Raw genomic sequence first — 15,043 nt, forward strand, 5'->3', positions numbered from 1 at the left:
ACAATAAGAAGGGTTTCCAAGGCAGTAATTACGACATTAGAGGAGAGATTTTGATTTGGTTCGTGCCCGACGCTGTTCAGAGATTCGAATAACTTTTTTCGTCATGGACATATTCCCCCCTCTGACCTAAAAACGACCTATAGTAGATCCGATGTCTGTTCTCCAATTTTGGTATAAGATGACATCAAGATACTTGGAAGAGGAGACCTATAATGGTTTTTCCCATTTATTTCAAACGAATTTCTCGACTTTTTATAAATTGTTAACCATATTTCTTCTCATAATGTCTTTATTCCATTGATAGGAAGATTGGAGATTAAAAGAAAGTGGAGGTATGAAGTGCTGAGGTACTTTTGATATTGATAAGGGAGTTCTCAGAGGAATCCCTCATGAAATGGGTCAAGGCCCGTTGTGCTCTACTTGAAACTATTCAATGCTGATGTCTTTGCAAAAGCTAATTAGGCTAAGCTTAAACCTTCTAACATCTTTGAGCAAATTCTAAAGCTTGCCCATGTGTTTGACTCTCACATGTGCGATTAATGGGAACTTAACACTGACACTTAACATCAATTTGTGTTTTAATTTTTCAGCTTCCACATCAATCAAGCATGTCTGTGATTTTTACCTTACTGTTTCTCCTTGTTCAGCTACTCTGTTATGCGGATACGCATAAAATTTGGGGGGTGTTGCCCGTATTCTGCTGGATCTACAGTCTGTTACACGTCTTTCTCTATAAAGAGGTGAAGTTGTTATTGGTCTGGTATATGTAGAATTTGAAGACGAATTTGAAGTTGATACGTCAGAGAAGCCTGTAGGGCGCTTCAATTGTTGACTGACGAGGTTTTCCTTTTCTTCAGGTACTGTAATATAAAACTGCATTTTATGATCAAATTTGGCAAAAGAAGCACGTTTCCACTATTAGATAGATAGCGCCACAAGAATCAAAAAATCTAATTTTACTAAAAGATGGTTACACTAATTGCAAATGATATTTATTAAGAAAATGAAAGCAATTGAATGAATGGTTATATTAACAGTATTGGCTCTATTCGAATTCTTATGACTGTTTTCATTTAATATGGATATGAAATCCTTGCTAGATCGAAGCTTATGAGAAACCATAACAAAACATTTTTTCTTGAACCAAGTTGATTGATCTACTATGTAAATTGAGTTATGAGGTGTCTAAATAAAAATACATTTGTTTTTGTTTTTGATGCATAAGATTCAGGTTTTACCCAAAAAACATCTAAACTTTTTAAACCACTTTAATTTCTTCCAACTACTGGCTACATATCTGAGAAGCTTTGAATGACACTACTACTACTGAACTCTCCACAATTGAAGATTTTTTTGAATTCCAGAAACTTGGTGACCCTGCCTGTCTGTTATAATCGACTTCCACGTATTCTTTGATTGGTCTTCCAGAATCATTGCCTTCCTTTCACTTTACTAAGTATTTTCGCCGTCATGTCTGACTACTTATAAAGTTTTTGGCTTTTTTGAAGCTAGATGACAGGATACATAATTGTTTTCTCCCTCCCTCACAGCTTGAGATGGACTTTAAGAAACCCATTGCAGGTTCGAATCCTGTCAGCGGTTGAATAGCTCCAAGTTTGGTCAGTTTCTAGAAAATATCTTCAGCTAGCTTCGTACAAATCAGAATCAGCCTTGATTCTGTCGTCATGCTTTAGTCCATTTAGGCTATTAGTATATTAGTACTTGTCTCTGCAAATGTGTACCCTGAAGTGGTTGAACGATATTTTAAAAAAATATAGAATATACGATAAATCACTTATATATTTTAACAAATTCTACTCACCATCAACAATCAAACACGCCGACGTAGAAGCTTTTCCTAATTCATTATAAACTACACAGGTATATTCTCCTTCATCTTCGGGATATACTCGCTTTATTACCAATCTTGCAGTTTCTCCATCGAATTCGGCCAGAAAATCACCTCCTAAATGCAGCAACTGTAGAAATATAATCTTATTATAGAAAGTATAAGAATTCTGAGATTTATTTGATAATTTAAGGATAGCTTATGATAGGAAATTATCTTAATAACTTTCATTTCAATCTTCATAATTTCTGTAGACATAGATATAAATATTTCTGTCAAAACTTACCTTTCCACTTCTCTCCCAACGAATATCAGGTAAGGGGGTAGCGAATACTTGACATTCAAGAGTAGCTGAGTCACCGTCACAGCATCGAATACTACTTAAGTCTTTAACAATTTTCGGGAACGTTTGAATATCGCTGAAAATCAAAATATTTAGTATTATAGGATTTTGGGAGAGGACTTAGACAATCTGACGAAAATATGCAAAAAACATATCTTTGAGAGCGTGTAGATATCATTTGTACTAGAACATTTCAAAAACTATAGGTTTAGCACCGATTCTTTCGAGTCCTTATCTCTGATAAAACGCCAACACCGAGTTGCAGCAAGTACTCAGTAATTTTATCGATTAAGATTCGTTAAAATTGTTCTCATGTATTTGCTATGTTTGTAGAGGAGGAAATTATGAAATTCATTAGTTATTGAGTTGTTCTAGCTACAATATCAGAAAGAGCTCAGATTTTGTTCTGTTCGGTTGTGTTCATGTTCTTTTGCATCTCAATTTCCTTCAAACTTCTCAATCAAACTGAAGAAACTATTAACTAGGACCAACAATTACATGTGAGACTTGCATTTCACCTTTTATTTATAATCTTATTAATGTCCTAATACTATTCAATTAACTTAATCCTCCGCGATATACCTGGTAGCACATTTTATGAAAAACCCACATAGCTACGTCTTTCTATCTTCCACATTGCTTCATGACACCCTCTTCTATTCCTTACTTACACGAATCAAGGCTAAACTTTGGATCAAACTGTTAAGGACATTTTTTCTTCAGGACAGCGAAGCGAGCAGATCTCGAGAACCTAGATGTCAACGGAGCTACGCACTCCTATTTATTGATCATATTGAACAAACGAATTATCAGCACCAAAAATTACATGTGCGAAATGCATTTCGATAAACAAGTATTCTTTTAAAATCTAGTTTCTTCTAATATTATACATACATGACAAATCAACTAAAAAAGAAGGTGAGACTTTTAGTTCAAACTTTTATTTGGTGGGTTAAAAGCTATTGCGAAATCTACATTTAAATTACACCCCATACGAACGTCAATATATCCATTCAAATATTTCATATCCATTCAAATGAAGGAAAGAAAAACTCAAACACCAACATTTTTGATCGCATTTTCATAAATAAACTCTAGGTGCCTACAGGGTAACAATTTTGTCTTTATCGACTGTAAATGGAGGTAGTTCGAGCTTTGGAAAAAGGAAAGAGAAAAGTAGAAATATATTGAGGTAATAAGGCGTTTATTCGATAAGGTTTTTGAAGCTTTGGGTTACAAATTCGTTCATGATAACACTCTTAAGAATGCTGAATTACAGTGATGCAAAATCAAAGAGTTTTTAAATGATTTAACTTTTTTTGGTTTTGTAATCCTCAGTATCTTCTTTAATTAATACCTTATCTATTCGATAAAATAAAAGATTATCAACAACATCTATTCTTGTATTGGATTAATTATTATATTATGAAGGAATTAATTTTGTATATTCTTTAATACTTACGCAATTTTTGTTTTTCCTATCCCTTTTTCAGGAGGTTTTGAGTCTAAAATAAATAGATAGCTATATTAGACAATTATAAGGTGATTGTTTATTAACATTTAAAAGTTATGTATATCTTGGGGTGGTTATCAAGGACGACGATGATGAGGGAGGAAATCTAGAAGCAAGGTTGCTGTGAATTTAATGTCATTCATAATCTAACCAATGAAAATTAACAATCATAATCAATAACCTTAATATTTCTATCAAGCATCAATTTAAATATTGCTTTTTGAATTTGATGAATTTAATGTTGTTGAGATGAATCAACGAAATATTTTATAAATTTTGTATACTTCACTTGACCATAATTCCATCCCCAGATGAAAATACATAAGTATTCGAAAGCTCGGAAATATATTAGAGTTAGTACACTTTGGTGTTTAATTTTGACACAATCCCACTACGAAAACTCTCATAATCTAGCTGTCAAAGACTTCGTTGCAATTCACATTTATATATACCTATTTATAAAAATTTGCAATACTTCTCTTGCTAAATGTATTTAATTTTAAGACTGTTTTGATAAAAAATTCAAAACAAACCTAAAAATAAAGACTAATTGTTAAGAATAGTGTATAAAATGGACGAAGGAGTGAAAAATTAAGGAAATATGTATTATGAGATATTCTATACATGATTATATACTAATTAGACCACCTATCTTGGTTGAAAATAACATACCTTTTACTTTTATTTGTAATGATATAATTGCTTTGGCATCTCCATGACAATTTTTGGCGTAAATGGTATAAGTTCCTGTATAGTCTATTTTTGCATTTGGTATCTCGAGCCTATATTCAGGTGTGTTCTCTATCCGATAGAAATGGGCGGCATCTCGATAATAATCAGGCTGGAAATATTAAAAAGATTTCTTTTTTTCATTCAAACATTATGACATTTTGTTTTTGATGTTCGGTTTAATAAACTAGTATTTTAGTTCGTTGCACTAATTTCTCAAAATATTATAAAAACTTGAATGAATAAGTGAAAGTGTTTATCAAGAACTCATATTTTATATTTAAAGTGCACCATGAAATGAAATTAAATGAAGTTTTTGTCATAATTGTAGTAAAATAGAATCATTTGAATAATATACGATGATAATGACAAAGTTGTATATATTGTGAACACATACAGTGCTTCTCAAAAGTCTTTCCTCCCCTATTTTGTTATGAACGGTGATTCTTAGCCTCATTAAATTTGGATGGTGAAAATAAACTATTGTAAGCTTATCTACTAGTCCGGTTGTGGCAAAATATTTGGTACTTGCTTCCCTTTTATACCCCGAAGAACAGTTGTCGCGTCCCAAAACCAGCAATACTGCACCAGCATGCTTGCATTCCACTTCCCTGAAAATCTCTTCTCCATCTTAATGATGTCTTGATGGAACCGTTCCCCGTGTTCATTGTAGACTGCTCATAAATTCTCTTCGCTAAGACAAGGACTTTAGTTTTCGAAAATTGAAATGCGTTACATGTCGTTTGATGTGGCAAATGAATATTTTCCTTCGAGACTGAATAATAAGAATAATTGTCATTGTACACTTTTGATAACGATCGAAAGGTTCTGGAACTTTCTGAAAATGTCTCTTTCTGAACGGATATCACACGTTTTTGGATAACCGACACGTCCACAAAACGTGCCCTTTTTAGGACCTCTTTCATGCGGGAAAAAATCCGCAGATGCTAGGTAACCTCGTAGAATGCGATGTTCGCGATTTGGTTCACAGAAAGGCATCTTAAACAAACTAGTAACACCAGAAAGAATGTATCCCGATCACACATGGTTTCCATCCGTTTGTCTTTTTGATCGCTTAAACACAAATCGGAAATATATTTTTCGAAGACCAACACGACCATGGCTTATTCTCCTTCTCATTTGAACCAGGCGTATATACATTTTCTTGTGAAGACTTCCGTCCTATATACAGAATTGCACGGTGACTCACACTGACTACGTTCGACTGCCCGTAGTGTGTTTTTCTATGACAATCATGAGGATTCCTGCTAGATGGCGCTTATTGACATCTGTCTGGATCGTCATGTGCAAGCGCGTGCGTGAGGCACATTTTGCTGTTGATATGTCGGACCAATCACTGAACTATTTAGACACACTTCGAATGTCGAAAGATTTCAATGAACTAAGAACTGAAGTGACTTATATTACATTCATATACATATTTTGGTGTAGCATAATGCAAATAAATTAATTCCGAACAGAGAAATCCACAAGATTTCAGCAATTTTTCAGCCAAGCTCACAAAAGATGGGGTTTTACTGTAGAATTCTAGAAAATAGTGGAAGAATCAAAACATGTATACGTTCATATATCTTTTTAATTATGTAAATAATATTATGTAAAACTTCACAACCACTAACATAGATTTATCGATAGATAATTGATCTCAACAATAGCGAATTAATATTTATTAACTCGAATAGAAAGTGCATTAATAATAAATTGTTGTCCCATTGCAAGGAGATTCCGTTGGTAAAAAAAACAAGTGACTCACCATGTCCAGTAATTCGACCTTCAAACAATTTATCTTAAGAATAAATTTATTGTGAGCAACTTTCTTAACATCGCGATTGTTCGATATACGAGGTGTGATCAATTAATTACGCTTCATTTACTAGTATGTGTTGGAGTAAGTTTAATGCTACCAAATCCGCTTTAGAGAGATTGTGTTTATCGTGAAACTTGTATCTAGAATAATGCCTTAACATTAAGAAGCTCGCGAAGTATTAAAACTGTGTATGTGATAATATAATTTCTAAGACTGTTTACAAGTAGTATCAGAGATTTAAAAATGAAAATGTCAGTGAAGGACAAAAAATATCCTTAAAAGTAGACCAAAGCATGCAAAAATTTGAAAACTTTTTCAAAATATGCGATTGATTATTTGAGAGTTTTTTGAGAGCTTATAATCTCCTACGTGTCTATGCAAAGCATTTTAACAACAAATTAGATGAGATATGGTAGTATTTGATTGAGGAACAAATCGTGTTTCAAATTTCATGAAATTGGAAGATTGTCTTTGTGCAGATACAGATTTCTTTGCTAAAAACGTAACTGGAAATGGTTTGGATCTATGGTTACATACGCGACAAAAATTCAGAGTTTTCAATAAAGTGATTGGATTGAGCATAATCCGACCTCTTGCTTTTCGAGTTGTTTCATTCAAATATTGTTTTTTTATCAAACCTCGTATCAATACGAGCGCTATTGTTACTTTCAAATTTAATTCGTCTTATTATTTTCTTTCCATTATATAATCTCTAGTCATAAGCGTGAAAGATTTGATTCAATAAATTTCCAATTAACTGTTATGTTTGAGATGTAGATCAATGCCAACAGAATTTAATATTGAAATTTAAATAGAAGATGTAGAATAGATTAGATATCAGTAATTAATAAGAGTAGTAGAGCGGCAATGAAAAATGTTTTGAATAGAAACAATTCTTTACATTCTCATATAAAAGCAAGCATCTCATAAAAATGAAAAAATTTGAATTATAGCGTGCTACTGAATTTTTACTCGTAAACAATTCACTCATTCCCATTATATCTATAATAACGATATAAAGAAATAAATGTTTCCTTTTATTCAGTAAAATGTTAGTTCGTGATGTTCTTGGTAATACTAGGAAATATTTAATATTTACGAGGGTTGATTGGAAAAATTCAGCCCTAAGAAAAAACAAAGAATCGTTATTTCTATATATATTTATACTCAAACTTTTCAACCCTTGCACAATCGCTGGAGGCTAGATCTGATGGATACGGTGGGTGGGTGATTAACCAATTGGAAGTGCAATTCGTGGATTTCCATTATGACGAACACCAAATTTTGATTTTTTCAAATGCGGTCACTATTTTTTAATGTCTTCTTTCACCTTGTCAAGCAATGAGGCGTAATAACACTTTTTTCGGCCAATGGAACCGTCTTCTGTTACAAAATGAGCAAAAGCGGCAGCCAATGCGTGAATAACGTACGCATGCATAATTGTTCACTCTTCCAGTAACATTTGGTGAAATTTTTTGCTAATATCCCTGGTTTTAAAAGTTTTGAGCCGTTCCAAATGCTCTTTGTCAATTGAACTAATAGGGCCACGTTTGAATTCAGCTATCCAAAATTTCACGAACACGTGTTGCTTTCTAAAAATCAATATTTAATAACTTTTGTTCCATTATCAGAAAAATCATCACAGTGACTCGCTACGATTGTCAAAGAGAAGCGTCCTAAATTTTAGTAAGTTTATTTCAACGCATGTGTAAATATATTTTCTAACCTATATTGATAAGTGCTGACATCTTCTGGTCGAGGTCGTGGGCTTGTTAGACAATCCTCGAAAATACAGATTATGTAGTGTAAATGCTTTTAAAATTGACTACATAATAATTTGAAGAATGGTCATTCACAAGTCGGGTACTGATGTAGAAAAAGAAACAAACTGGCCCAACTAAATATTCTGTATTGGTAGTTACTTATGTGTTCGTCTGTAGTATTGAAATTATTAACGATATTTTTTTCTCATCAGTTTCATCGTAACTTTTGTTTGAATAGTTAAACGTCATTGATTAATATGCACTTTTGGGACCCATTTTGAGATTATCCTCCATCGAAATATTTTGATTCAGCATTGCAGTGAAAGAAATGGACAATTTACATGTTCATCATAAGCGCGTTGTTTTGAATTTATAAATTAACATGCTTAAAAGCGGAAAGCAGAATGATATCAAAAATGTTATTCAATGGAATATTGTTAATTGACTGTGAATTTATATATAATATCCTTTCAAATATTCACACCTAGTCCATCCGTTTCCGTATTAGTCCGACAAAATACGCGTTTTTCTCTGTTAACACTTACTAAGTTGAAAATTCTGGAACCGTTGGTAGTATTCATACTGAACACACTGTTTACACTACCACTACAACACTCACACTTACACAAGGTAAACAAGTTTACCTTCAATATCTGAAGAAGATAACTTGGTAAACGAAACGCGTATCAGACAAGGTAATTGTGAGTTTTGGTGTAGTGGTAGTGTAAACAGTGTGTTCAGTTTGTTAACACTTCTTCATGTGTCTTTCAGAATAATTTCCGGGCAATTTTTCCGTGTCTTTTTAAATTGTTTCTTTTTTTAAATGTTGACAAATGTGATCAGAAACAAGGTGAAATTTAATAATAAGATCTTCGCAGCCAAAGACATTCTTTCTTAATTCGTTTTTCATTAAAATTACGTACGTTTGGAAACTCGTCACGCGGTTCTCTTCAACCGTGTTCCCAATATCAGAAATTTCGGTAGCTGCTACAGCAGTGTATAGTTTGAGATACAAGGAAACTACAACTGTTTTAAGGAAATTATTTTATTTATATTTAAAGTGGAGACAAATGTGATTAGAGACAATTTTTGTAACAATCTTGTGTTTTTCTCACGAATTTTCCAAATGGAGAGAGTGATAAAACGTCAATTAGCAAGAGAAGCTTGTATATTGCATCCTAAACATGCCACTACTGTTTCCGCTAATCCATTTTCAATCCACTCCGACTCGATTCTAAATGAGGGTCACTCCAATTTCCAGAAAATAGAAGACAGTTTAAATAATGAAAGTGGAATGACGACGGTTTTACCACAGATTGGCTAGCAAGGGAATGGGTGTAATTATAAATGAACATAATAGATATGCAGATAATCAAATGAAGATGCAGCTAAAGAAATTGGATTCAATATTATTGATAAAAGAATGATTCAATCTTATAATTTTAGACACATAACCGATCACAATCAGATAAGAGATAAGGAGTTAACTAACAGTAATATAGCGAATTAATTATGACACATAGTAAAGCGACGAGATTAATTTTATACAATTATAATTGAATCGATAGCATATAGTGGAACGATGTAAATTGAGGGACGAAACTGGATAATTTTATTTGTTTAACGCGATAAATACGGACAAGTCCAGTTTTTTGACGTTTTATGTTGTCAGGGCCGGATTGAGATTTACAAGGCCCGGTGCTAAAATAATGACGGTGCCCACATTTGTATGAAAAAATTAAAAAAATAATATCAATACGTTAGATTTGTGGTATCAATACATCAAAAAATACAGAATGATTTCCAAATGATGGGGCCCTTTTGGACCTGGGGCCCGGGGCTATAGCCCCCCAAGCCCCTAGCTTAATCCGGCCCTGTATGTTGTCATCACAGCACAGTACAAACCAAAATTAATGAGTGTAAAACGTATGCTGATGACAATTTCTAGCACGAGTTGATTACAAAATATTCAACTTCATTTTCTTAAACATTTGATCATTTCAGATAGCACGTCACTGCTGATTGCTAATAACCACCTTCAATAATATTGAGCTGGCGCCTTTAGAAATTGGTAATACAGTTAATTGGATATTTTTACCAAATATGTACGAGATCTTATAACTATTTATAAAATAATTCATACTATTTAACTAGCAATGAAGCAGTAGCACGTTGTTTTCACAATAATATTGTATTTTTCATTCATTATTGTTTTAAGGTTATTTTAAACATTATTTTTAACTTTCTGGTTTGATGTGCTTCAAAAGCGTGTTATTCAGTTTTTTAAACTATAATAAATTGCCACTTTTTAGTTCGATTTATTGTCAAAAATAAAATATTTCCTCAAGTTCTAGTCATTAGTATTGTAAATGTAAAATTCCTCTCGAACATAATGAAATTTAATATATTGAATTCAAAAGTAATACTGATGCAAGTAGTAGACTAAATCTTCAACAGAGAGCGGACAGTTGTAAAATTTGTTTCGATGTAAAGAGAAAATATGCAGTGATAAACAAAATTGCCGAAAAAACAAAGTTTTGTACAGTGTGAACCAGATTAGTCCACTTTTCTAACGAATGCAATTGAAGTGGTGGGATATACTAACAGTAATTAACCACTTGCTCTTATTCCAAGGGAGAGTTACAAACAAACATACCCGCATACAGGTGAAGCTAATATAAGCGCGTTAAAAAATAATGATTTTGGGACGAATAAGAAGTATAGACTGGAATTTTCAAAAAAGCATCAGCATTAGATGATTGATCATTGGAAGAAAGTGCTATTTTCGGACGAAATCAAAAGTAATTTTTTCGGAAATGATGGTAAAGATAAATTCGAAGACCAGAATATGTTGATATCAAACACCAACTGTAAAACACATTTGAGGTAACATTATGATCTGAGAAACACTTTGTAGAACCATGCCCGGAATTAAATATTATTATTAGAATAGAAGTCGTTTACAGAAGGCACTTTATAGTAAATATGCCCTCACATTATTGCGAAATGCAGAAAAAGATTTCAATTGGCAAGTGATAATGCATTTTTTGCATTGTAAAATATTGAGCCTTTAACTAATTCCGAACGCGGACTAGCAAAAAATTTGAATCTAGAGTGGAATGTTGGAAATGAAGAGCGTCAATTGTTTGTATCTAATCCCTAATAATAATTTCTCTGCAGTCTTAAACATCTTGCTAAACGTTAGCGCTATACTTACAAATATTCAGGCTTTATTTATTATTATTATGAGACACACTAATATCATTACACTATATACTACAAATTTCTTGAATAAAATGGCAATCAGAACAGAAAGCAAAGTGATATTTATGAAAGAGGAAAGATGTATTCGATATATTACCGAAGTATAAAACAGATAAAGTTTTTAAAATGATTCCTGAAATCAATCATAAGCTTCAAAAGACATGTAATTATTAGAGTTGTAATGAACAGCGTATTATTATGATTGATTAAATTTTCTAGTTCATTATTTTGTGCTTACCAAATATTATTATCGAATCAAAATAAACACAAATGTCGAATTAATTAAATAATACCGGCGCGAAACAGCACTTTTCGATTCTAGTTTATTTAAAAGGTACTAGTAGACGCAATCGATACGTGATCAGTACTGATTGTATGGAGATGGAGGTCGTACCCTCTTCTAGAAAAAGTCTTGAGACCTCAATACTGACAGTATGTTTTATAAATGGAATAGATGTTACAAAATCAAATTTCCCTTTCTAAATTTATAATTGTTTTACCTAAAAACGTTTGAGAACACTACATTTAATATTATTATGAATGGATATTGAATACAGAGTGTGCATCGAAAAAATTGTGCTCACTAAATAACAATTTATAAATTAAGTGTGGTTTCCATATAATGATAATTAGGGTAATCACACTGTTCATTAGTTACTAATTACTAAATAAGTTTCATAAGTACTTCCTATTATTACTTATTAGAAGATCTCTAGTATTAATCGTCATTTTTGCTCTAACCGCTTCCGCACTCGTATATCATATCCCCTTTAGTGCCGATTCGACCTTAAGAAAATAAAAAGACAGATGCATCACGGTGATGCTATAATTCAAAAGAAACGTTTTCACAGATAAAACATAGTGAAAATTAAGATGGTGAAGGATCCAATATTTGGTTTTCCACAAATAAAATCACGCTTGATATGTATAAGATATTAACTCTGAATGTATTGAGAACTTATTATACCACCTCCAAAGTATCTAAGTATCTCCTCATAACTTTAAACACTAACGTCAACGAGTAATTCATCAAAAACCAAGTAGCTGAGAGTGTTAATATCAATGTTAGAAAGAGAAAAAATTCAGTTGGAATCACATCGCGTTATACAATAACACAGTCAACGCTTTGACTAGATATTTGAATATAACATACATTGTGAATATTATTTTTGAGCTATGAATAATTTATGAGGATAAAAAATGCTATCAGTTGTTTCCTTCCGACTTTACAAACGACTTTTCTTATACAAGCGATACTCAAATATCAATGATCAACCCAGCATAAATAAAAAAAGTATGTCAGATCTTCTCAGTGCTTCTCTTCATATATTCAAGATTCCAATACCTTTGAGAAATGTGAAATTAAAATTCAGCAACACAATTTTTAATATGAGACGATCGAATCTCTATTTTTTTAGAAAGAATTGGAATAGTTTTTTTTTAATAAAAAGGGACCTTTAAGTATTGTTGCTTTCTTAAATTTAATTTGAATTAATACGTTTTTATCTTCAATGAAAAATGTAATGTAATAATCAAAATGCAAATATCGGCTAAGGGTGGAATAATATGTTGGACATTGTCTTAAACTTTTTTGGCCAATGAGAAAATGTAGCCATCGAAATAAATGGAAATCTCAGAGATCCCAGAGTGCGATATAGAGCGAGTATGGTATGTGTGACAATACCTTCCACTCCAATTCATTAAATATTTTCAAGCTTCGTCTTGCACAGGATGTTTTTGCATTGTTGCTCAAAATCAACGCCTACTCTATTCACAATCAATATCTACATTAACAGTTTCAGCACTTTAAAGAGAACGATTTCGCCTATATTCCACTAAACCCAAAGAAGCGACGTTTTGGGATGTCAACCCAACTTCACAGTACTTCGTAGTGATGTCTTCAGTGAACTAGAGATAAAAATTGTTGTGTATAGAGGTATTTACACAATATGTTCCATATGATGGATTGGTGACACACCACATAGAGACACCGTCAACTTAGTTTGAGTACTGTTTATTTGGGCAATATTTTAAAATCTCAAAAAGTCGATTTTTTATATTTCTTACTGTGTATTTCTACATTTAGCAATTCGTGTGCTTTTCAAAATAGGGCTAAAGTTGATGTTTCTCCTCTTTTATTCAATATGCAAATAAATTTTCTCAATTTATAAACAGATCATTCATTAAACCGACGGTATACGGAAGGAATATATTTTCCTTTTGAATTTTAGTCGTTACTCGATTGATTTCGCAGGTAAAATAAGAATTAATTTTATTTGAATAGACTTGAATTGAATGTTGTTACTTTTAAGTAATTCTTTAGGAAAACGACGGATCATTGGAGACGGTTCAATCACTCCACACTCATTAACTGAAATTGCTCATTTCTCATCCACAATTCATTAGACGAAGTCCGTTAAACGGTGGTGTCACTAAACTTCTACTGTTCACCGACAAATTTTCGGATCCTGTTGACATTCTCATTGATTATTACAGTTGAAAACATTTTGCTTCGTGGTTTACCTTCCTTCGACTTGTCGTTCTGAAAAAATTTACAAAAACCTAATTTCTGGGTTCTTGACAAAATAATCTCTCGTCAGGCCTGTTGAAGTTTTGCAATAGTTTTTGTTGTAGTTTGCTCAAGTCTGAAGCAAAATCTGATTGCACACTGTTAATCGAAATTAACGTTACCTACTCATTTTTAGAACGCACTCATATGTACCCTAGCAACCATCTAAAAATATTTTCAACAGTTTCCGTTAAGTGACTTTTGTAATATATAATTTTTTACCGTAAGTTCTTACAACGGATAGTTTCCTAGATAGAGTTCTTTGCATTTTTATCTGTCCACCAGGTACAGTATTACGGCAATCGCAATATTTCATCATTATAACATATCCATATACGTTTTAACAGAAATGTGGTTCACACAACATAAGGCACGACTTGATTCATTATTGAGTTGACGTCTGTCCGACGATTCAAGCGTACAATAGACAGAACTCCCACTAACATGAGCGTAACATTAGATTAGTAAAAAGGTATCTACTAAATTATCAGTGATAATTAATAATCTTACTTTTAAGAAATCTCTAAGCCACATCACATCTGGTTTAGGATCACCAATTACTTCACACATAATGATAATATTGTCCCCTTCATGTGCTTCTGTAGATCGAGGTTTCTTCAAAAATCTTGGTTCTTTTGAGTATCTGCAACGGAAAGTAACAGATAAAATGAATAAAAATATGACAATATTTTGTGCTTTGATTATATACTTTGTCTTTGTTATTGCGATGAGAATAACAAAAAAATTAGACCCTTCCCAAAATCAAAATCCCGTTATACTGAAGGTGATAATGACGCAAATATAAAAATATTTTCCATCCTCACTCTGTAGAAACAGATGAACATGAAATCCATATCAAACGGGCTCATTAATTGGAACCTTCCCTTATAAAAACAACAAATACAAAACAAGTCGAAGCATTTACAAATCTAAAAAAAATCAGAAAATTCCCATGTGATGGTGTTATTATAGCGAAGCTTCTCCAATAACCCGAAAAAATTTTAAAACTGATAACTATATTTGAACTGGTTATTTTTCCTGGGAGATTGACTAGAGGTACTTCCTATGGAACAATCAGTTTTCTTCTGTTACTGGCGAAACTGTTAGATAAGCCATTAAAAATCAGACTTGAACCCACTCTTAATAAAAACAAAGTTGTTTCAAAGCATCAATTCGGATTTTGAA

General features: G+C 32.4%; 1 protein-coding gene across 4 annotated transcripts in view; it reads right to left on the minus strand.

Annotated features, from left to right (window-relative positions):
- Positions 1-15,043, minus strand: part of LOC130892709 (uncharacterized) — a 137,360-nt gene that overhangs the window by 43,433 nt on the left and 78,884 nt on the right. For all 4 annotated transcript variants that reach the window (XM_057798263.1, XM_057798266.1, XM_057798267.1 and 1 more), the window contains 6 exons: positions 14,369-14,501; positions 4,378-4,546; positions 3,655-3,697; positions 2,136-2,268; positions 1,823-1,979; positions 626-860 (listed from right to left, as the gene is read on the minus strand). In XM_057798263.1, the coding sequence (XP_057654246.1) occupies positions 626-860; positions 1,823-1,979; positions 2,136-2,268; positions 3,655-3,697; positions 4,378-4,546; positions 14,369-14,501 (870 nt within the window). The remainder of the gene's footprint in view (positions 1-625; positions 861-1,822; positions 1,980-2,135; positions 2,269-3,654; positions 3,698-4,377; positions 4,547-14,368; positions 14,502-15,043) is intronic.

The sequence above is a fragment of the Diorhabda carinulata genome, chromosome 4, assembly GCF_026250575.1.
Source record: "Diorhabda carinulata isolate Delta chromosome 4, icDioCari1.1, whole genome shotgun sequence".
Classification (NCBI taxonomy): domain Eukaryota; kingdom Metazoa; phylum Arthropoda; class Insecta; order Coleoptera; family Chrysomelidae; genus Diorhabda; species Diorhabda carinulata.